Below are 23,688 nucleotides of genomic sequence, written 5' to 3' on the forward strand. Positions count from 1 at the left end.
AGTGACTAATACAAACATGGATGTCACTGGATTTCTTAAGGTTATACATTAAAAATATACAATATATAATAGATTTATACAAGACGTCAACTGAGAATAATTATATTGTTACAAATAAGGTGGATATTTAGGCATGGGATCGTTAAATTAAGTTACCGAGCAAAGAGAGAAATGGTAAATGGCAAGCCAGTCAGAAATTACAAATGATACAAATGTGAAGTGTAAGTATTGACCACTTACGGCAGATTTAACACTCCTGTGTCTGAGTAGCTGTACAGTTCTCTAAAGTGGGTGCATCAGTATGGATATTACCAATGGCAGAATGCAGTAAAAGGGGCACAGCCATTAGAAAACTTTAATAGCTTTAAATAAAGTTTTTCCCATGCATATGTATTGTATTTATCATTGTAGTGCATGATAGATCTAAAAAAAATCCTCATATGATTTTTTTTTTCAGCAGCACAAAACAAATTGAGGATGCTTTATATGGGATGATGGACACAGCACTGAACACTGAACTGAAACATTCTACTGATCTGATAATTCAGTGACAGGTTCAGGTTAAGATTCCCAGTATAAAGAATGGAAATGCAGTATGACCAGTGCAGCCAGGAACAGTCCTATGGGTCAGAATAGATGTATAGCAGTATGATACATTCTCGGCACACTTGACTATGCTTCATTTTATTTTCACAGATTTTCTTCAGTACTTTCTCCTTTTCAGTCTATTGGTTGTCATATCACATAAAACAGCTCGGTCATGCATATTAACCCATGCTTGCGGTTCTCTGGATCGTGAGTGTTCTGTGCCCCAAGCGTTCCGTGCTCCGTGCTGTGGTGAGCATAAGTGTCATGGAAAAGGGCCAGCGTTACCGTATGGGAAGCTACGCTCACCGCTGTTCCCGTGGGTCTATGAAGGCAAGTGGAGCAGAAGCTTGGTGAGAATCTCATTCGCGATTCAACAGAAAACAACGTTTGTCGTCTTTGTTTTCAATTCAAAGCAGCCAACTATCATAAATACCACAGTGTTTGCCCAACAGTACCTTCGATGTCCATCCAAAGGTTCCAAGAATTAAAACTCACAAGTTAAGACAATTCGTTTCTTCCAAAAGTCTCCTTTCCCAAACCACCAGAAGTGAACCTAGCAATTTCCATACAGTTAACAGAATAGGTGTGTTTAGATATATTACACAGATAAGCATTACACAGATAACCTACACTTATAAGCTTAAATGATTTATATATTATATTATTATCTATGATTAGATCTTTGTGAGATTTGTCTTCTAAGCACATGTAATCAGAACTGACACCATGACAACTGCTCTTTATGCACGTTGAAAGACAGTCCAATTATAATTCTTGGTGTTTTCTAGTAAATGACTTAGAACTGAAAAATTCCAAAGCCACAATATCAACATGGTGGCAGATGGTGGCTAATACAGCATCCGAGTGGCTTGTCTGCTTGTTCTTTCCGGCGGTTCAGCTACCAAAGCGGAGCGAGGGAGCAGCTGAGTCGCCTGTGCTTGACAGCCGTGGCCGTGCTGTTTGGGCCAACGAAGGGAAATTCCTCAGTGTCTTTTGGAAGCGACAGTTCGAAGAAACAAAGCAAAAAAATCATTATCGCAAGCATTTCAACTTCATTTCAATTAAAGAGTAAAATTTTACAAGTTATACCCGACAGGTGGATTGAGACCCATCCATGCAACCCCTTCAGCCAGGCTTCAACTGCTTATCAGTATAGGGTCAAGGGGGATAGCGAGGTAGACCTGCATGCAAATACCTATAGCAATACAAATACGGAATTATTACACATGAAGATGAACACATTATGGTATATTTTGGCTCTTTTTGCCAATGTATCAAGTTATTACAAAATATTGAGTCCAGGAACTTATCACAAAAAGCACAGGAATCAAAGCAGGGCACACCCTGGACAGGATGCCAATCCATCACGTCTCCATAGGAACAAAGAAAACATAACCAGCGCATTATTATTATTATTATTATTATAATTGTTATTATTATTATTATTATTATCAATGATAATAATGATTATTTCTCACAGCAAAGACAAGCAGTTAGGCTAATTGATATCCATAAACTGTTTATAATTCATATATGTGCCTTGCAGTGGACTGGCATTGTTGGGGAAGTCACTCACAAAAGTAATCCATTACCAATAAGAGGTAGAAACCCAGTCCAAGGTTTTGTTTCAACCAACCAGTCGAGTAATAACAGTCACAGTCACAGAGTACTCAACTGGTTGGTTGAAACAAAACCTTGGTCTGGATTTGTACTTTCTGGACCTGAACATTATACCTCTGTCTGTAATGGATCACGTTTGTGAGTAACTTCTTCAGCACTATGGACTGGTGTCCAGAGTCCCCAAAGTGGAGCTTGTGCTACAGCACCACCCACCTGGAACCTTGTCCCGGATAAGTGGATGGAAGCTGTATGTATGTATGTATTCATGCATGCAGGCCTGTATGTATGTATTATGTATGTATATATTATATATGTATGTATGCTTGCACGTCTGTATGTATGTATTATGTATATATATATGTATTGCGGTGTTATTCAGTGATTAGTGAAATAGGTATCTTCTGACTTCATCATTGATGAAGAGGAGTGGTGCTATGTGAAGTGAGCTTAAATGCTATTTTTATTTAGAGAAAATGAACACTTAGTGGGTGTAGAGTGGCGGAGTAGTTAAACATCATTAGTATAGATATCAATCAGCCAGCACGTTTTAACATATGTAGACCATAAGTGCCTTTTTTATTATCATGTGTCTAAATTACTACGGGAAAGATGCTTCATTACACTGACATTTCCCCCCCCCCCCCCCCCCCCCATACCACCCCAGACCCCATAGGAACAAGAATGACAACTATAGAAAATGTAATAAAAATATAACTACTTGAATGAACACTTCCATATATTTAATAAACACATTGTATAGTAGATAGTTGCTTGGTTAAAATCCTAGGCAAAAGCTAGGCAATGATCTGTGGTAAATTTAGAAAAAAGGGTTGTGCTTCAGTAAACAAGGCTGTAAACAAGACAGCTCATGACACAGCTTCTAATAAGGTGATGTGATGTCACCCTTAAGGGAAAAATAGAGGTTATGTGATCAAATGTCCCCACAATGTGATAAAAACCTGTATTTTATATTGTGTTATTATAATTTCAGTTACCACCATGGGAAACTCTTTAAATTCTAACTACAATCAAAAAACTAAAAAAAAAAAATGGGCACTTATGGTCAAGGTTAGGCCTGGGTAGGGGTTAAGGTTGTCATGTTGGGATTAGAGTTTTCTCCATAGAAACGAATGGAGAGTCCCCACAAAGGTATAATTACAAACCTGTGTGTGTATGTGTGTGTGTGCTTCTGTAAAATGAGCAATGGCCTGGTTGATGTGAGACAGGACAGAAAGGGCAGACAAGCTGTACCCATGACTCACTGTGGGCTGTGAGTGTCCTGTGTCAGCAACAACAGCCAGAAGCAATTTTGACAGGGGTGAATATCTATGTCAATATGCACAAATGGCTCAAAACAACTGTTAGCGCTGCTCGCTAAAGCAAAAAGTAGTGCTAAGAGTGAAAGCAGCGGACGTCTGGGGAGTGGAGGATTGTGACACGCTGACTGACAGCCTGCTGGCCCAATGCACGAACATGAGCACTTGTCACAACTTTTGTTCATCTGGAAACAAGGAGTCATTTCATTCATAAAGGCCTGGGTTAATTTATTCTGGGTTAATTTATTCAGTTATGGGGTAAGTGTAATGATGTATGGCTTTGCATGCTACTCTCCCGAGCAATCACATTCATTTCGTCCGAAATTCTTGTAGAACATTTCCCGATCTGTGCTGTGTTCCATTTTCGTTGTCGATGGAGTGACACTTTACTCGTATTTTTGGTACTTGTCAGCTACCTGTATGTGGCGTATGTTGTGATTCTGTGTTGAATTTCCCTAATTAGACTGGTTTCCTGTCTCTCTTCCAAGTGTAAAAAAGAATGTAATTTTTCTTGGCTGACGTTCTTCTATTTCCCAGAATTTCAAATGCTATTGTTCCTAATTTTAAATACTACCATCTGAAGGGCCAGACATTCTATTTTAAAATCCATATGTGAAAAAATGCTGTCATAACGGCTCGGCACAGCAATGTTTTTGCGTTTTATTTTTCAAACATCACTTCGGAATACATCACAAAATGACGTAACTGACGAACTTCACGCTCTGCTGAGATCAACGGAATAACTGAGGAACAGGTTATCACGTTGACCTCGGGGTACGCGGTACAAATCTTCGAGCACACGGTTTCATGTTTACCCCGGCCACTGTGTGTGGGCCTCACCACGGCCCCCCAACTATAGTCAAGGGACAAGCAGCTTTGAAACACTTGCTGGTTATGGACCAGATGGGTGTGTGGGCCAGTGGGGTTACAGTGGACTCAGAACAGCCACTTAGCACATTAGTGAGCATGCTAAATCACTGGCAGTGAACTGTTGAACTTGAACGTGATACCAAATGGCCGGGCGTCTGAAGCTGCACAAAAATGCGCCTTGGAAGAAGAGATGGAGCCCCTGACTCGGTGACTCATTGGGAGACCTAAAAAAAGAGAGAGTTGCTGGTGGAACTTGGGAGGTAGCAGCAATAGGGTTTAACTGGAGGTCAAGCAGACGACGGCTGAGAGGGGAAGACAGCGAGCAGCTGCCAGGCACTTGTTCAAAGCCAGAGCGAGATATGATTCCACCCCTATGCGCTGATCACTCATTACCATCATTTAGATGGAAAAAAAATTCAAAACAAAAAAAGAGGCAGAATCCCTGACAGCTGTAGGCCAATGAACTCCGGTTCACCCCCAGACTCCATCTTGGATGGGGGGGGGGGGGGGGGGGGGGGGGGCGCGGAGCACAGTACGATGTGGCCTTTGACACTGACATTGAGTACAAGTAACAGTCAACACATTTTTAGATCGATTTGTCTATTAACAGACAGCCTTTGAGACAACCTCACTGTTATCTCCTCCACGTCTTTGTTGCCTCCAAATCCCTTGACCCCCATTGTCCTGCTGTCAGGAAGTCACAGTAATGGCGCATTAATACCCAAGGCTTTCTGCTAATCATACATATAGGCACATTGTGACAGCAAGTTAAACGAACCACATATTCAACCCGGTCATCACAGACACATGCACCAAAGGGAAGTGCTTCACAATTACATTAGTTATCAGAGCACTCATGCTAATAACATTAATCACAATGAATTCGATTGCTCCTCGGCCCTCAAAAGACAGCTGGGATTTTGTGTAATAACACCCCATCGAACCTTCATTGATATCCTGCAATTAAATTTCATCAGACACCTCGGGTAGAGAAGGCTCAGCCCCGACACTGGGAATAGCAGCTTGTTTTATCTGCATCATCACCCCCCCTGTTACTTCTCCCCACCTCCATCTTGCTCTGTCTCTCCAATGCTCTCTTGAGTTTCCCAAACCCCTTTTTGCGGTAATTGCCCTGTTCGGAAGACCCAGCGCTGCCTGTCCTAATTGAGCTCCCATTATTCTAATCTTGAGATGTGAAATTGCCTATAATTTACTGTGATGCCTTGCCACTCCATTCAATAACACTTCTTTTCTCTTCCCTGGACTTCAAGTAAACAAGGCCCGTAAATGCTCCAAGCCCAACAAAGGAGGTAGTATATAAAGAAGGCTGGGAGTAGCCAAATTAATCAACACCCCGTCCCTTTATCAAGGAATTTACACAGCAGCAACAAAACTTTGGCTTACCGCTGCACAGAGGTGTCAGGCTTCACCTTTCCTTCACTGCAATATAGCAGACTGCCACCCACCGAGGTAAGTCACTGTGTACCTGTGGTCAAGCCTGCAGGTAGCTCTCCAGAAATTTAACACGTTTTCTTCCTGTTATGTCCGTCAAGAGTTATCATAAGACATATATATTCATGCATAGAGGGTATGGAGAAGATATCTAGACTAAGAAACATGGACGGGAGGACGTGTTAGTTAACCTGGGATGGAACTGAGAAGATAGGTGGACCTGGACTTTTTCTTTCAGAACTAAATCTTTGCAAGATGTGAATTCATAGTTCATTTGTTTCATACCTGACATTTGCACTTATCTGAAAATCTGATCTGAAGAAGAAATATATTTTCAGATTTGCATGGCGTAGGATAACTGTTCACAATTGTGAATTTAATGTAAATAAATAATATGCAATACACATAACTAGCCACAGTTTGTATTGCATTGGTCGGCTAATGTGTTGTAATAGAATATTATGTGGAAAAATATTCAGGTACACTGTATTGTTCCGATGCTTTAAAAATGTACCCGTCGCTATAGAGGATAAAATAATCAAATGGGCGGGATTAAATTGTGTAATATGTAGCTTTCTAAAACCGGACAAACATGAAGCTCTCGTGACAGTTCAACCTGAGGAATGTTGCCCACTGAACACGCACACATACACCTAGCCTATAATGTCTCAACAAATGCATGATTTTCGATCCGCTTGGAAAAGTCTAGATTCTCTTTTGTCACTCGTACTCGAGTGGGCTCACCAGTACACTGCGTTGCCCCACTTTGCAAAAAAATCGACTGGATTTTAAAATCCATCCATCCATTTTCTGTACCAACTTGTGCCGGTAGCTCACCGGATAGGCTCCGCACCCCGCCACGCTGCATTTGTTTAAAAATCTTTGGTTAGTTTGTCTAAACGCATTTTTTAACCTTCCTGATCAAAAGAAAATTCTTTCCGTTTTTGATAATATGGACTAAATGTTTCCTCAACCTTCACGTTTCACAGGGAGCGGGAAACGGGGGTGGAGAGCGGGGTGTGTCCTAAGTGAAGCGATCCTTATAACTCCGATTCTGCAAAAGTCGACTGTCAAGTTGTCGCGATGGTATAAAGTACAGGCGTGAGGTGGTGTTTCATTTTTAAGTTAAGATCAGACAAACCTGCCACGGGCAGACGGCACAGATTTTGCATTAAAACTCCTCACCACTTCTAGTAAACATTTCCTAAATTCAGGAAGTCACATAATTTTCTCGTGATGATCGATCCACACCTGCAAACCCTTTTAGTCAGCCGCATACTTGTCTTCTAATTCTAGTATACCTATAATATTAGTCGGAAATACAAGTTTAAGTGACAATATATAAAACACTCTGATTAACATTGTTACGTTGACATCACACTTGTAGTGAATACATAGCAAAATGACACAATAGAGGTATGCACATCTGTATTACGGACTACACAATGCAAATGAACAGCCGCATTTTTCGCTCGTCCGCACAGCAGATACTGGTCGTTCCGTAAAGATATCATGTTACGTTTAACACAGCATAGTCCGTCAAACGTAATTACGTATATAAAATAAAACACTTCAATATATCAGATAGCCTGTATACCTTTTTAAACAAGGGCACCCTGGGTTGTCTTAACTTTTCACATATCATGTTTGTCAGGAAAAGTGTTGTATACTTTATAAAGCCACCAATGAGGATATTGTAGCACTGCAATAAATTACGTCTGTCAGTGTCTTCGCCATAATACATAAAGCTTAACGATTAAATTAACTGCCAGCCGAAGGAAGAACGAAGCAAGTCACCCGTGCAAACGGTTTTACGATGCAACTTTGTTTCTATGAATGCGTCAAAATTCCGACTGCTTTAAATTTACGCTCTTTTTGGAAATCTATCTATCTATCTATCTATCTATCTATCTATCTATCTATCTATCTATCTATCTATCTATCTGTCTGTCTGTCTACCTGGCATTCAAATTTCAATTCGCAATTCTAACAAAACATTCAATTGTATTATTCTATATTGCGGACGAGACATATTAATGGAGTCTTTTCTTAGACGAGTCACAAAATAAATCACATCATAATAAAATAATTGTTATAATCATCGTTACACCATAATACACCATTCTTTCGCGGGAGATTAGTGCTCCAGGGTTGCGTATTGCTAAACTTTGCCCCAGACTCGACGTAAGCCTGAAAGTAATGTACAGCTGCATATATTTCAGAGTCAAAATACTTAAGAAAACCCAGTAATAATGAATATAAAAGTTTAACACCACCGCTAACAATAACAACAAAACAAGAATACTACTACTACTACTACTACTACTACTAATAATAATAATAATAATAATACTATTAATAATAGCAATTCCTATATCATTATATAGTTATATCATATATGTATAGTAGACGTATATTTTATATATAAAATAGTATGTATATATGTACATTTGTATGTAGAGATATTACAGGGATTGGGATTAGTTAGGTATATCTAATTGTAATTCATTCCTGGGATGATTTAAATTTCTGGAACGGGTGCGAGTATAAATCAACAGTAATCAAATTTAAATAGCTTGTTCTCTTTTTCAACAGTTTAATCAGTACAATTCGCAAATCAATTCGTGCGTCTGTTTTTTTTTTTTGGAACTGTGACAGTAATTCGTGCGTAATTTCATTATGAAAGCAGACATTTTAGGTTGGTTGTTGTAAAAAATTTTACAAAACAAGAGCAGTTTCATCAATTTAATTTTAACTAAATCCTTCGTATTTTTAGTCCTATTCTGAATATAACGTAAAGTAATTAATTTTACATTTTATTAAAGGTTATTCCTGTAAACAACGGACCTACAGTGTGACGGCTTTTCAGTTCGTCACTTAATTTACAGAAATAAAAAATCCTTACGGCTGGTATGCGTAGGCCTACGTATTTATTTACCGATACTTTGTTTGTTACTTATTTTATACTAGTTAAAAACAAAGAGCGTTATAATGTAACACCAACGATTTGATGTTGTTTCCATTCATCCTGTTCACCAGATAAACGTGGAAAAAGTTATAGGACCGCCTTCCGCTGCAAGAATTTCCGTTTTCCTATTAGACCCTATTGACAAGCCGTGCATTTTATCTTTTTCTTAAGTGCGTAAAATCATATACGAAATGTAGTTAATTGTTAGCCACATGTTTGTACTGTTACATCAGTCTTTAGCACTTAAAACGCAAGTGCTATGCAAGCTTTAATGAACAATAACCGACAACGTGGCACGTGGCAACTTTACGTTCGCGCGACGTTTTCGCGAGTTCGATCTCGTTCGCCGTTATTTGCATTAAACTGTTAGTAATTTGATACAACAGAATCACTTAGACCGGCCAACCCAGGTATCAAGCAATGGATTCTCTTTGACATGTCTGCATTCGAAACAAAACAGCATTAAGAAATACATTTTGTTGGCTGTAAATTACTTGTAATTACACTGTTGGAATGAAAGCCGTATTTAACAAGAGGAACAAGCTGTGTCCTAAATTACCGTAATTGGTGAACCCATTTCATAAAACATTGGAGATTCTTAAAATAGCATCCTTTCGGCGTGTCCAGATGTTTCGCAGCTAAAAGCTTTGACCTCCCCTCCCCCATTACACTGCACCTGACGTGAAAGCGCTTGAGTTCAACTTTAAGTCCATCGTTTTCGTCTCCGTTCGTTAATCGTCACTTTATGGGAAGCATTTTTTCCTGATCACATGATGAGAATATTCATATCAGCTTTATGATATGACATTGGACTTGAACATTAGTTCACTGGCCAATTAAGTGTAAGATAGTGTAGGACTTATTTTAGGACATAATTATCATTATTGTGAGGAACATTATTATCATTGTTGTCTATAATTATACCTTGATTAATAATAATAGATGCATGTGTTGGCCTAAATAACTTTATTGTCATAATGCCTGTAATGTAAATGTATTAGGACTTGGTATTTTCCACTGTTTAATTGGCGGCTGGCTTATTGCAGTCTATATGGCGTAAATATGACTCAGACATTTTAACGTCGTAACAAAGCAAATGAGTGCCTATTCTAAATCATAATCATCTTTTATACACGTTGCTGTGTTGTAATGAAAACTAATGTGATTTTAAATGTGATTAAAAAAAATTAACGGCATTTAATAGTAGGCCTTATAGTACCGTATATTAAAAAAAAATCGCAAAAAAATGCACCTTACCTTTGACGTTTATAGCTCAAGCATGAAAATGCTTCAAGTGAGATCAGTATTAGGAAGATAAATTGACACAAAGTAAGCTGGTTTCAATTTTATTTCAAGCCCTAGAAGCCCTGACGCATTTACAGGCTCGTCTTGTTTTTGAAGATCATTAATTAAGGGTTCTCGGCTTCCTTGATGTTAAATAAAGCACAGTTTATGCACACCGATTATTAAATAATTACAGTTATACGCAAAGATTTTTTGCAACATGACTGATATCTATTTTTTTACAGATATATGGGAATAATCGGGTTTAAGCGTTTACCCAACTATCATTAACGAGACTATATATCTACACATTTTTCACGCCTCAGAAGTATTAACGATTTCAGTAGTTTCTTAGCCCTTGTGAATAGAAATATGTGAATCTACCATACTTGTGTTTTTATTTACGTTCCAATTTAATTGTTTTCTAGTTTCAGTAAACTTGAGTTGGGCGTTCATTGTGTCTTGGAGAGAAACACCTGTGTGTTGATCAGTTTACTCTGACGCGATGTTTGACTGCATGTGCAATCTCGTCCTATTTGCATTTACTTTAAATCACGGTTAAACAGAACTATAGGTAAATATATACATGACGGCAATATAACGACCGGTGCTATTCGGAACAGCTGGCAAATAATTTTAAAAGTTAGCAGGCTGATTTAACTTAAAATCGCTAAAAGAATGTACAAAAATGTGAATATGTGAATGAATATCATTTTAATAAATAATGCAAAATATAACTAAAATCAGGTTTAAACTGGATTTTGCTCTAAAGTGTGATGAACTCAGTTAATTTTCATATCATTTTAAATAATTATTACACAAACAATTAGTTTAAAGTTATAAATGTATTTTTATTATCAGATTGGTTATCATGGTTATTTTTTAGAATATCACATGGTAAGGACGATCCAGTTTTCCGCTGATCTACGGAAAAAAAGATCAGCCCCCCCTAGGGTCGAAATCATCCCATCCCACGCAGGTAAACATATACCAGGGCTTCCAAGTCCCGTCTTTCTACCTAATTACGTCATTTAATTTCTGCATGGCATTTTAAGGACAAAAAAAAATGACTATACATTTCATACAAACAGCAACAAAACACAGGCATTCAAACACCAGATGAAGTCTCTTAGGGACATGTCCCTTTAAAGGCATGACACACTTCCAACTATAAAAGACAAAAAAAGATTAAAATTTATATACATATCTTTTAAAAACCATTCTTAAGTAAAAAGGAGTGGGGGGGGGGGAGCGCATTTAGATGTGATGAAATGAAAGGATGGAATTCTTCATGTGCAGCTTTGCCAATTCAGATAAACCCATCACATCATCTGAGGTCTGGGAATTGTGTCTTGGTGGTGGGTCGGGTACCAGTGTCCAAAATTGTTCATGTAGCTGCTGGCGTGAGTCGGCGCCCCTTTGTTCGCCATTGACACGTCCCACAGCCCAGGGGAGCAGGGCGACATGGGGTTCGTGGTGTGGAGCAGCTCTCCTTCTGGTCCATTCGAGCCGTGCTTCATGATCTTCTTGTACTTGGACCGCTTGTTTTGGAACCATATCTTAACCTTTACCAGACAGAGGGAGACAAGGCAGAAATGCTAAGGGACGACTGCGATTACCCACAACGCCAGACACAGTCACAATAAAACTGCCCCACATTTCATTTTCATGTGTGTTTCATTATTGTTCAATGAACTGCAAAGTTACACATTCCGAATTCAGTTATTGCCTATCAGAACATAGTGTTAGGTTGTGCAGCAAGCCTGCCACAGCCACTGTACACAGTAAGAAACCCTTCTTATCTTTCTAACGGACAGCTCCTCTAAGGCAGAAGTTTCTAGCACTTCTGTGCATGCTCTTCAGCAGCCCATATGTCCATTGACTTCTCTGACTTTTGTTGTGAGGTCACTGACACATGGATCAGGGTAGGCAGATAGTAAAAATATTACCCCAAAATGTTTTGCCAGGAGACATTCTGTAAACGAGACAGCAGGCTAGATTGATTTGGCTTTTATGGATCGTTTCTGTGAAATCTGGACAATAGCTGGAGTCAAAAAAAACATTTTAACATTGGGCTGAAGTCATTTATAAAAACCGCAGCATACAGCACATTAAAAATCCACTGAAGTGATGCTAGGGTACATTTAATTGAATATTTAATTGGGTGAATTGATGGGGACAGCTGAAATAGCTGAAAATGTCTATATTAGTCTTTTTTCAAACTGGGCACACCAAATAATTCCAATAAAAATCACACTTGCCATATGTTTTTTTATAAGTATCTGCACTGTAGTTGTAATTGTAATCAAATGGCTGTGAGTGAATGGCTCGCCTGCAAAAAAAATAAATGTAACATTCATTTAAGACGAAGCCAAAGTTACCCATAATTCCACTTTGAGTTTGACATTCCCAAACCACCAATGCATTTTCACCAGAGCAAAACCACAGGGTGTCAAGAAAATGTTGCTGAGAGCTGCCTCTCGGAGCGCCATTTAGGGAGTCAAGGTGAAGCTCGTCATTCGCAGCCCAGAAACCGAACAACACGCAGATTGGCATCGCAGGGGCGCCTTTCACAGGCGACCTCATGGGGTTTCATGTGGCTTGGATGCTTTCTGCAGCGAAGAGACATGTGTGGGCAGATTTCAGGCCAAGGCATCTGCAGTGTGCCACTTGTTTATACGTCTTCAGTCGTGTTTATAGATCAAATAGCTGGAAAATGCTTGCCATATTGCTTATTTCTGTCCCATTTTTTCCTGGCATCTAAACAGAGTTAATCGACTTGTTTTTATTCACATAAGCGTAATATTAAGGAATTAAAAAACAATGCTCAAAGAGGTTTATGATCGCTAAGCAGACTCATTTAACATATAAAAAAAATAATGTATAATTTCTTCAGTTATTGAGTTATATTAATTTCATTCCAAGTTTCACTAGAACAGCTGTACAGAGTCTTGACAATGACGCTGCTGTGTTGCATGTGTAATTACTGCAGGCCTACAAATACTCTAGCCCAGGTATCACAGGCTACATTAACAACAGAACTCCAGTCGCACTTCTGATTCGGGGGCCAGTGCTTGTTTATCGCTGGGATCTCCTTGCCTTCCCACTGAATGAGGCTCATTAAGCCACGCGGCAGGTTAGAAGGTAAAGATGGCCAAGCAACACCTTCGCGTCTCCAGGATAAACACTGCAATCTACACAACGCATCTGGCCGTAAACGCCATCGTTTCTGCCTCGAAGGGAACTCGGCTCGGAAAAGACGCAGCGGTACGTGCGATCCGGCAGGCGTGTGTCTGGAAAGGAGGGTACGCCGCGATACTAAAATGGGACACTGAGTGCTTTGTGAATCCAATCACAATGGCGCACATTTTGAACATGCATTTTGGCTTCAATATTCAATGCGCTCCGGACATGAATACCACCCACACGTGAAAAATAAAACACAAAGAAATCACCCAGGTCCAGGTATTATTAGTTCCACTGTACGTCGACTCTCTAATGCAACACAAAATAAGTGTTGCCTGAGAACTCGATCCGTGTAAATTCAAAAGACTTACATACTTACAAACATAGCTGGGGTTGCTTCTGTTTATATTTTAACAAGGTTGCCTGGTAACTAGGTTTGACGGATATGCAAGCCATCTAGATTATGTGGGAGATGGGCTAGTCAAACCAATATTCTAATGTGGTATCAAGGTGAGACAACCAGTGTGTGGCCTCAAGTTAACTTTAGCGCAAGACCAGAAGCACAGCGTTCGGCGTATTAAAAGGCAAATCTGATTCAAATTGTCGTAAAAGTTATGAGCTCAGGTGAAGTTATTTTACCATTGAAAACAATGGCATTGTATTTAAAGCCACATTGAAAAGCAGAAAGCTCAAAATAAAAGAAATAGCTTTTGATTATTCCAAGATCACCAGAACAATAAATAATAAGCCGAGTAAGAAACCAAAAGAAAAATATTGTAATTTCTTTATTCAAAGGGGAAACAATCTTGGTAGATGTCGGACATAAGCCAAGGAAAGATTTAACTTTCATGAAATCTGTAATAAATCCTTTGTAAACCCGATGTACAACTGTAAATGTTACATGTAACCTATAAACGGCTGTGCTATATCAAGTTAGATATAATTATTTAAATATTTACATACCCACATGTATTCCAAATCCCGATCATCCCACTCAATCATTTCAAAAAGTAACTTAAAACAATTCAAAACAGCCTGTATTCTCAACTAAAGCACTGTGGATTATCAGGAAGCAGAACAGTGTCAAATTAATGACAGTTCCAGTGGACCTGTGGTCCACTGGCGGCCACAGGGCGGATTACGCTGGTCATGTTTAGGCTGAGGGAAGGAGGCTGAAGCCAAAGAGGGACGCAGCACACATGCAGCCTGCCGGCAGCAGACGCATGTTCACACAACAACCAGCGGCCGCGGCCGTGCCATGACCGGGGCCACACATGCCCATACATGTCACCTGTGTCACCGGGCATCTGCTCACTGCCTCGCCATTAACCCCTCTGTGCCCGCCGAAGTGCGTGACAGCAGGCAAATGAGGCCTTGCCATGGGCTAGTGTCCGTCTAAGATGACTGAGGTGGCATTTAGCAACAGAGAGAAGCCAGCCTGGAAATTAAGACGCCGCAGAATGAAAGGGATCTGGGCTATCAGTATCTATAAAAGTCTCTTCTACACTGAAGTCTCAAGAGTTCAGATTCCGGAACTTATATCTTGCTTGAAAAGAAAGAAAAAAAGACAATGGCATCTTCTAAACATCTGCCATATGTCAAATGGAAGGTGTTAAAGCTATTTTTTTAGCTCATTTAGCATTGACAGAGTCAGGCACCCACTATGGAAATGTGGTAAATGGTTATCATTAGTCAGGTTTCTAATGCCCAAGTTAAAAGTCCGATTTGCCCGAGCACTGGGATACTGGGACCACAAAACCAGATTTCCATGCATTTGAGATTCATTGGACAGAAGACAGCCTAAGTGTGGCTTTCACCCTCTGCACAGGGCCGATTATATGAGAATTAAAACCAAATCCTTTACACAAACCAAGGCTTCAATCATGATGAAAGACATCATGAAAGTAATAGCAAATGTAATGCCACACAATCCTGACCATTTCATACAGATCTTCCCGCTCTTTAAGGAAATCGCTGCCCATTTTATGTGTATTTAGCTCTTAGAACTGTGATCATTCCTGACATTACTGCTGTGTTGTCCATCCTGAAAATGGGTTCTTTTTGGAGCAGAACAGCAGCCTGTCTAGAGCATAAATACTGTACCCTCAACAGCTTTAAAGAACATTTAAAGAACGTGTCCTTCTGTAATTGTAAGTACTGTCACTACAAGATAGTCAGCAGTATAACCTATACTATGACTGATCAAAGTATCTTCTCAGACTCCTTAAGGACATTTTCTATAATCCTCACTTACTTCCTCTGCATTGTGTGCTTCTGGAATTACAGAAGAGATTTTTTTCCCCGCAACATAATTTATGCAAAGTTTCTAGTTACTTCAGCTAAACGATTTCCCTTCAAATTCCTACCAGATACACGTGATACTAACTATACATGTGTTTCCCAGCTTTCACATACGTTTAGAACGAGATCTCTTCAGCACGAACTTTGTTCAAACTGCAGTACATTCTGTGAGTGGTTTTCATCCCAAGACAAGGTTTCCCTCTCTCAAATCATTCACTCTGATATGTAAGTGCAATCTCCACATGTAAACAAATCCCATTTGTTTGCAATGTTTATATTGTACCTCATCCAACAAATCAATGTAAATAGTAAGGTTTGTTTCTGGGGCTTCTTATTAACTTATTACTTAGGTGTTGTATTTGTTTAATGTTGATACTTTGCTCAGGTAACCACTGCAGTTGTTAGGTCAATGTTACTTTTAACAAAAAACAAAGGGGAGAGTATCAGTGAAGGTATTCTGAGTGAAAATGTTGCACATTTGCATCTCCGTACCAATTCTCGCTACTCGCTCTTGATGACAACTCAGGAGAAAGAGCACTCTCTGCACTCCAAGGGAGGGGGGGTAGTTAAATCATTTAAAAGGACATTCCAACGAAATACAGCTTAAAAGCTTAGGGAACAAGAGCCAGCACTTCACAAGTTTACCTTAAGAATCCGCAAGGAAAGCGAGTGGCTAGCAAGAAATGATTAGAGGATAATCTTGAGAGGACACCTAAACCAGTAACGCGATGTGGTATTATAGGCAGCACTTGAGTTCCTTCAAGGCCACGAGGAATCGCGTACCAAATATTTATAAAGCTGCATCATACGGTCAGTGGGACATGACAATCCTGTAATGTGCAGGAGACCACACTGCCTCTGCTTCCCCAGAAACGCTACTGATATCCAGTGCCCTGCAGTGTTCCTCGTATAAATAAACAATACATAAAGAAAAACCCTATTATTTTTAAACACCACAACAACTATTCAAAATAACCATATAATAGTATAGTCCCCCCCCCCCCCCAAAAAAAAACAAAACAAGTATTTAATTTTAACATGGGGGGTGCTATTCACAGCTGATCCTAAAAAAGAAAAAGAACACACGCAATTTCTTGTTTTTCAACTTTACTTATTATAACCTAATCTGATAGGAAATAGATTACATAGATTCACATTTTGATAACTAATCAGTAGAGAGTTTATTTATATACCAAACAGGAGCCATGTTTGTTTTACCCTCCCCCCGTAATATTTTTTAGAAGAACAGAGCACACGGTTTAAATATGACTGTACAGTTGTTACAGTATAAATATATTATCCAGTTTACGTCAGAGAAGCGTTGCAGCCGAATACTGGCGTTGATACGTCTAACAGTGAAAAGTAATAGCTAATCAGAGTAATGAGCTTTTCTTTTTACAAAAGGCAAATTGGGTTTATATTAAAAACAGTAATTTTATAACGCAATACCACTCAGCTGCAATAACATAGGTTACTCTTACGATACGAAAACTTACGGTCATTTTTTCCCTGACCTTCCTAATTTGCGAGAATCTGCATAGAGAAGATACCATTTTTCCCAAAACAGAGATAGGCCTACATCCAGCTGACATTTAAAATGTTTATTATTTCTTTTTACCTGTGTCTGAGTCAGGCCCAGCTTAGCTGCCAAATCTGCGCGCTCGGGCAAAGCCAAGTACTGGGTTTGCTGAAACCGCTGGTTCAGTGCTTGCAGTTGTAGACTGGAGTAAATGGTTCGGGGCTTACGGATCTTCTTGCCTTTGCCGTTCAGTCGAATTTCGCCGTTCTCAATGACGGTTGGCTTCTCGTGATCTTCAAAAAATGGAAATAAGTAAGAATTGCTATACGCGAAATTTGTTAGAATAATGATACTTCAAGGAGGATATTTGGACAGTTGTGGAAATGGCAAGGCCGCGCACCGCTGTCGCGTGTAAATACTCCCGGATAAATTTCGTATTAATTATGAGATGGAAAGTTAAAGGAGATGTTTTTATTTTAGAATTTAAATAATCCAACTGTCGCCGTTACCACGATAGGATTACTTTGGGGGTTTTTTAGTATTTATTTTCCCATGCGATTTCTGATAGTACCTTGTGTATAACAAAATAGTCGGTTTAGCTGGACTTGCAAACCATAAATTAGCCTGCATATCCCAAATTATCTTATGCACTTAATCTAAAGCATGATATAACCGCTGCCCGCTCTTTTTGGCCTATTGATTTTGATCAGGCGATTCACAAATCTACCAAAAACACCAAGAGATTTTTAACTCAGACTGAACTTGAATGCGTTGACTTACTCAGTAAAAAGTCGACTTACAGGTATAATACTTTTGTTCATTTTCACTTTCATGTTCATTACCTGCAATAAATTGTGTGTTTTATTTATATATTAATTTCCACTTAAGGTGTTATCATTTACTTGCGCCTGGTATTTGCAACACCCAACTGCACATGTTTATCAAAGCAGAACATACGATTCTCCAACAAACACCTATTGTTCATCTGGAATTGGGCAAAAGTCGTACAATGAAAGCATTCTTCTCCAGGCAGGGGATCAATGTTCTAAGTTTTCCAGAGAGTTAAAAACGATGAGGGTAATTTTGGCGAAAGGGCTAGAAAGTCGTGTTTGGTTCAGGCGATTTGACAACCAGCAATAACACCAATAATAATAATAATAATAATAAGTCTCAATAAAAGCAATACACAGTGGTTTGTTATATTTTTATAAGGCCTGTTAACTTCACTACGAATTCTCTTTTAGTAAGTGTATGATTCAACGCATTTAACGGTTCATTTAATGAAGTTTAAAATTAAATTTGAAATATTAATATTAAACCAGCATTTACGGTGAACCGTACAAAGCGACCTAAAATGTATTATACCATAAACTTTCGGTTTTGTAATGGGCTAGTGCTGTAACTTTGGCTATTTCTAGATACTGGATATTTTGTACAGTCTTAATACACGCGGAGACCCAAATTCACGCTAAACTAAAAAGTAGTAACATTTCACGTATCACACAGTAATATCATCAATTAAATTGTTACAATTAACAAGCTTAGACTCTACAGGACTGTACGTAGGATTTAACATCTGATTTCCTGACTGCTCTTGGGAAAGACTTTAAAAAATTAACAATATCTGGATAGAACTCGGCAAAATTTCACTAAATAATATGCAACTTAAACGGTACAACTGGATATTTCACTTAGTTCTATTTTATCATGTTTTATCTTATAATACACTCCGTATGTAGTAAAAACGGGCGTGAGCATGGATTTTTTTTTCACATGTAGTTCATTTAACGTGTTTAAGTATGGATGTAAGGTATCGTGCCGCGTCAATAATAAGCCTATTAATAATAACAAAATTATTATTGTTAATAATAATAATACTAATAATAAATTAATTAATAACGCGGGCGACACGGAATTTTTACAATTACTGTATAACTCCACTGTAATGCATCCACTTTATTTTGAAACGACCCTGAGACATGTAGCTGTAAAACATTACTTATACACAAACTGATACGTAAGTACATTACACGTACCTGTATCTTCTATTCGCGTGTGCCCCAAAGTGCTGCTGTGGCTATTGTGCTGGTAAGACAGGTAAGCACTCGGATGGTGAGTGCTCACCGTGCTCGGGTACGGGTACCCCAGCGACCGACCGTAGGAGGACGCGCTCGAAGAGAAGGGACTTTCGTGCTGCGCGTGTCCGCCGGCGTGCAAGCCATGAACTGGGTAGTGGTTATGAGACAGTCCGGGGGAGTGCTGCTGGTGTGCGGGGATTCCGTGTCCAAACTCTAAAAAGGCTGATTTGGACGGGTCTGAAGCAATCAGACTATCAGACATTGAACTCATAGTCATCATCGATCGAGGAGTCCATAAAAACGACGCGCTGGAAAGGCTGCATAAAGTAATTGCCACTAGCGAGAGGAAACTTGGACTCGATCCATCTCAAAATTAATAAAACTAATAAAAACTGGAAACGAAAAAAATATTCCACTATTTTTCAATATATTTCCAGATCCTTTGAAGTTTCACCGTAGCAAGTTAAACGAGTTTAGTGGGAATCTCGCTGAAATCATGGGAAAACTTCACAATTTCTCTGGCCACTTCATACATATGGATCCGATGTGTCACAACCCCACTTGCCTTTCACCGACTCGAATTCTGATTGGTTACGAGGACTTACTATGTCATCCGACCCCAGGGGCAAGCCCAATTAAATTTATTAACCTATGTTAAAGAACGCTGCCTTTCATCCCTTTATGTCACAATAAATTTCGAATTGTAAATAGTATTTTGCTCAAGAACTATGGTAAAAACATACACAGAACCACGTACGTGTATCGCAATACTGTAAAAGATGCATCATTATATTTAGAATATAGCATTAACAATCGGTATACTGCAGATGAAATCCTGCGTTCATAAAAGTTCTTAAAATTGTATTTCGTCATAATACGCCCATAAATCGTTCCTGTATTTAATATTAAAATGACCCTGTTATTTTTACTGGCATACTTATCACACGTACAAAATAGGAGGGGTTGCAAGTCTGATTAATATTAAATTGGATTGTCAAATTATTCGAATGAATGCATTCTTACTTTCTGTTATTTGGACACTCAGCATATGCGTAAAACGCTGTATTACTATAGTAATATTCCTTTAACGATATCATTTTGTAGACTGCATTACAAAGTTTACAGACGAGAGTTGGGCACGAGAGCAGTGAGGAGTAGCTAAATGATATAAAAAATAAACCGGCAATTAAGTGAGTACAATCCAAATACATGCAAACAATTCCACAAATAAACAAATCCGCTTTAGACTTGGTTTAGACTGTCTTGTCATGAAGGCTAAAATTTTGCTACTAACGGTAATTTAAACCATGTGGTTTGATGTAATTGGATAACTAAACACTATAATTTTAACCAAGCAGTCTTCACTCGTTTGTTATTTTGCTTTCAGTTCACCTGAATGTTTGTAAACAAAATATGAGGGCGCGTGGGGGGGGGGGGGGGAGGTGGACGTGCATTTAAGGGACTCATATGGGCGCTTGCAGACGCGAAAAAGCTAGCGCGTAGCCTACGGCAAATACGCGGTGTTCTCTGTGTTTTGGATAACGTGATGTGGTTGTCTGAACTGTTCTTTAATTTGTTGTAATGGGTCGTACTAGTATTCAGGTTTAAATGAAAGCGACTTAAACATCATTAAGGTCTAATCCATGTACATCTGCCATAGCCTTGTTCAGATGCATAGATAAAGGACGACGGTGTTTTTTTCAGTCCTTGGAAACCATCAAAGACATGGCCCGGGACTTTTAAAGAACACACCTGCTGTATGCATAAAATTCAACTTGAACGTTAAATTCCCATAATTCTCTATGTATTCTGGAATTCGGCGGTCGTGCTGTTTTATTATAGGGCTATAGTAATTAATGTCGCTCATGCGTTTGTACTGATTTCAATTCACCCATCAGGTGACAGAAACGTAGATATCATTATACACATCACATGCATGTTATTCAGCACCTTTTACACACATGATATTTGATGGTACGTTTTAAGAGTGTATATTTTAATAGATTTACGTTGAACTATATAATGTCTAAATTAGTTACTCAGGAGGAATCACTGCGGACCACTTAATTCACAGAGTTTCAATTGGCAATCGTAAGTCCCCAAGTCAAAGCCAAGCCAGATCAATGCTTCACTCCCCCGGACTGTCTCATAAACACAACCCAGTTCACTGCTTGCAGAATAGCGGACTTATGTTTTTTTAATTGACTAAAATAAAAACATCCAACAGAATGAATCTCAGAGTTGCGGGTAAATGTCATGATGTGTGAGGGAATAGTCATATAAACGGACGCGCAAATGATTTCTGTGTCAACTTTAGCAAATCAAAATTTTGGTTTTGATTTTCAAAACCCATTTCTTAAATTTGCTGTGGATTCCATGCCTAACTGCTAACGTGCCTGCCACGGTAAAATGTAGGTTGCTTATGAAACGTGTGCATTTCGTTACTTAGCACATGGACTAGATGTTTGGAACATCTAATGAACCTGCTTACAATAACTGTCTCTGCCTTTGCATTATTTTAATAATCACCGTCTTATACATTTCACACAAAAAAACTACAGCGACAAACAAGAATTAGAAATTAAGGTGTGATGACAAAACAATTGCCTGTGGGACGAAATATGACCGTGCAGAATTTAAAATGCCGATGAGCACTGAGGCAAGGTGAGGGCCGAACGCCGGGAGAGATAGATGATAAATGAACAAAATGAAAGTACTTGGAATGTAGGAAAATATCGTCTAAAATTCAAATTGTGACATGGAACAACTCAGTAATTTAAAATGTTTCATTTTTCTTACTACAATTACTACTACTACCATTACTATTACTACTACTACTAGTAATAATAATAAAAATAATTATTATTATAATAATAAATCCTATACACCTAACAAGTATGCAGCTGTGCATAAAGCTGCGATAGGTATCACATGTCATAAACTGCGTGTCCAATTATGAAGGCCTACGTGTGATAACATGGTTTTCCATGTGGAAATTCCACAATGCGCCTTTATAATATGCTGCGTTATTTAATATAGATATTTTATAGGTTTTTTAACGGCATTATCAACCACATAAAAATGTCTACGTCTTATAAAAAGCTTTTTCACGTTAATTGTATAAACCTTGCATTATTGGTTTTTTTTCAACGTAGTACAAAATAGTTATTACCTACAATCGGAAGTTTTCAGGTAGCCGGTTGCTGAAAATATAATATTTGAATGGATTTTAAACACTGGATTATTAACTGATTTCATTTTTATTTCATTGTGAATATCTGACATAAGAGTTTATTGTAGCTTTGTCTGCCCATTTTAAACCCAGCCAGTTCCTCTTTGTTTAACTAACAAAAAGCCTTCCCTGATGCTTATGGAAAAATCAATAAGTAAAATATTTTAACACTTAGATTACCTAAATTATGGAGCACAGTTCTGTATGTGTGTGTGGGGGGGGGGGAGGGGGTGGTGGGATATTTGCCAGTTTTGTGGTTTTAAATCAAACATGCTGCACGGCGTTCTCCCCACAAGAAAACTAGCGATTTGATATTGACATGTATATTCTATATAGCCGGTTTGTTTACTCATAATGTTTTTTGACCTCAGCTATTATTGTCATTATATCAGAATTACTGTTATTATTTCCCTACGCATTAATACGCGAACAGTTCATCGAGGCAATTATTTCGCCGCTGTATGGATATGGTCGCACGCTAAAGTGTCCTGCATTTACCAAGTTGGATGAGATCCTTTTCGTTCATTCCAGAGACCGCTTTTTATAAATATTTGCTTATCAGTTCACATAGTTGTACAGATTGTGTTATTGTTTAGGCCACATTCGTTGTTTTCTGATTTCCAGTGGCGTTAATAGACAATGTGCGAATTTCATATTAAACAACGCTGTGCGGTTGAAAACGCGAGGTAGGCTGTGCAACTCTCCTATAAGGTTAAGAAAAGAAACCAGTTGATCTTAACTGTTTGGCATTCGATCAGTTTAACTGACGTCATACAGACGTTTGCCGCCGTCACTCGAAAATATAGTTTTATATTGTCATTCGTGTAATGTTCAGATGATCTGCACCCATCTACAGGAAATATAAAATAACTGATATGTTAGAGGACAAAGACAATGATACATATGTAAATTAATTAACCTGTACAATTAATTGATGGAACTTTATTTGTTTGTTTGTGAGATTGTATACTACGTATAAGATTTTTACTGGTAACTGCATATGGTACAAGTACATTCCTGTTACTCAGGTCGCTGGTTTGTATACCATCGGAATATTTGTTTCTGCAATACTAGAAAACAGCAACTACAGCGTGAAACTTTTCAAAGCCAATTAAGAAAAAAAACACAAAACAAACAATAAACAAATATCTTCTGATTATTTATCTGGCTGCCTAGTGTGTTTCAGTTGGTAAAATGTAACTTTATAACCTGACAGCTCTTTAAAGTCTTTTAAGTCAGTTTCTTGTGTGAATTAAAGTGTGGCAACTCAGAAC

At 38.6% G+C, this 23,688-nt stretch overlaps 1 protein-coding gene and 1 long non-coding RNA gene across 3 annotated transcripts; both read right to left on the reverse strand.

Annotated features, from left to right (window-relative positions):
- Positions 1–331: 331 nt before the first annotated feature.
- Positions 332–6,971, reverse strand: LOC125741901 (uncharacterized). Of its 2 annotated transcripts, XR_007397936.1 has the most exons (3): positions 5,799–6,971; positions 1,678–1,783; positions 332–1,578 (listed from the first exon to the last, which is right to left on the reverse strand). It is a non-coding gene; the product is annotated as an uncharacterized LOC125741901 (long non-coding RNA). The 2 variants fall into 2 exon arrangements; XR_007397935.1 differs by having other exon boundaries at positions 332–1,783.
- Positions 6,972–10,928: 3,957 nt separating this feature from the next.
- On the reverse strand, positions 10,929–19,729 carry dlx4b (distal-less homeobox 4b). Its single transcript, XM_049013397.1, has 3 exons — positions 19,141–19,729; positions 17,204–17,397; positions 10,929–11,663 (listed from the first exon to the last, which is right to left on the reverse strand). The coding sequence occupies exons 1-3, from the start codon at positions 19,460–19,462 to the stop codon at positions 11,421–11,423; spliced, it is 759 nt and encodes a 252-aa protein (XP_048869354.1). The 5' UTR covers positions 19,463–19,729; the 3' UTR covers positions 10,929–11,420.
- Between the last annotated feature and the right edge of the window lie 3,959 nt (positions 19,730–23,688).

Source organism: Brienomyrus brachyistius, chromosome 5 (genome assembly GCF_023856365.1).
Source record: "Brienomyrus brachyistius isolate T26 chromosome 5, BBRACH_0.4, whole genome shotgun sequence".
In the NCBI taxonomy this organism is placed as follows: Eukaryota; Metazoa; Chordata; class Actinopteri; order Osteoglossiformes; family Mormyridae; genus Brienomyrus; species Brienomyrus brachyistius.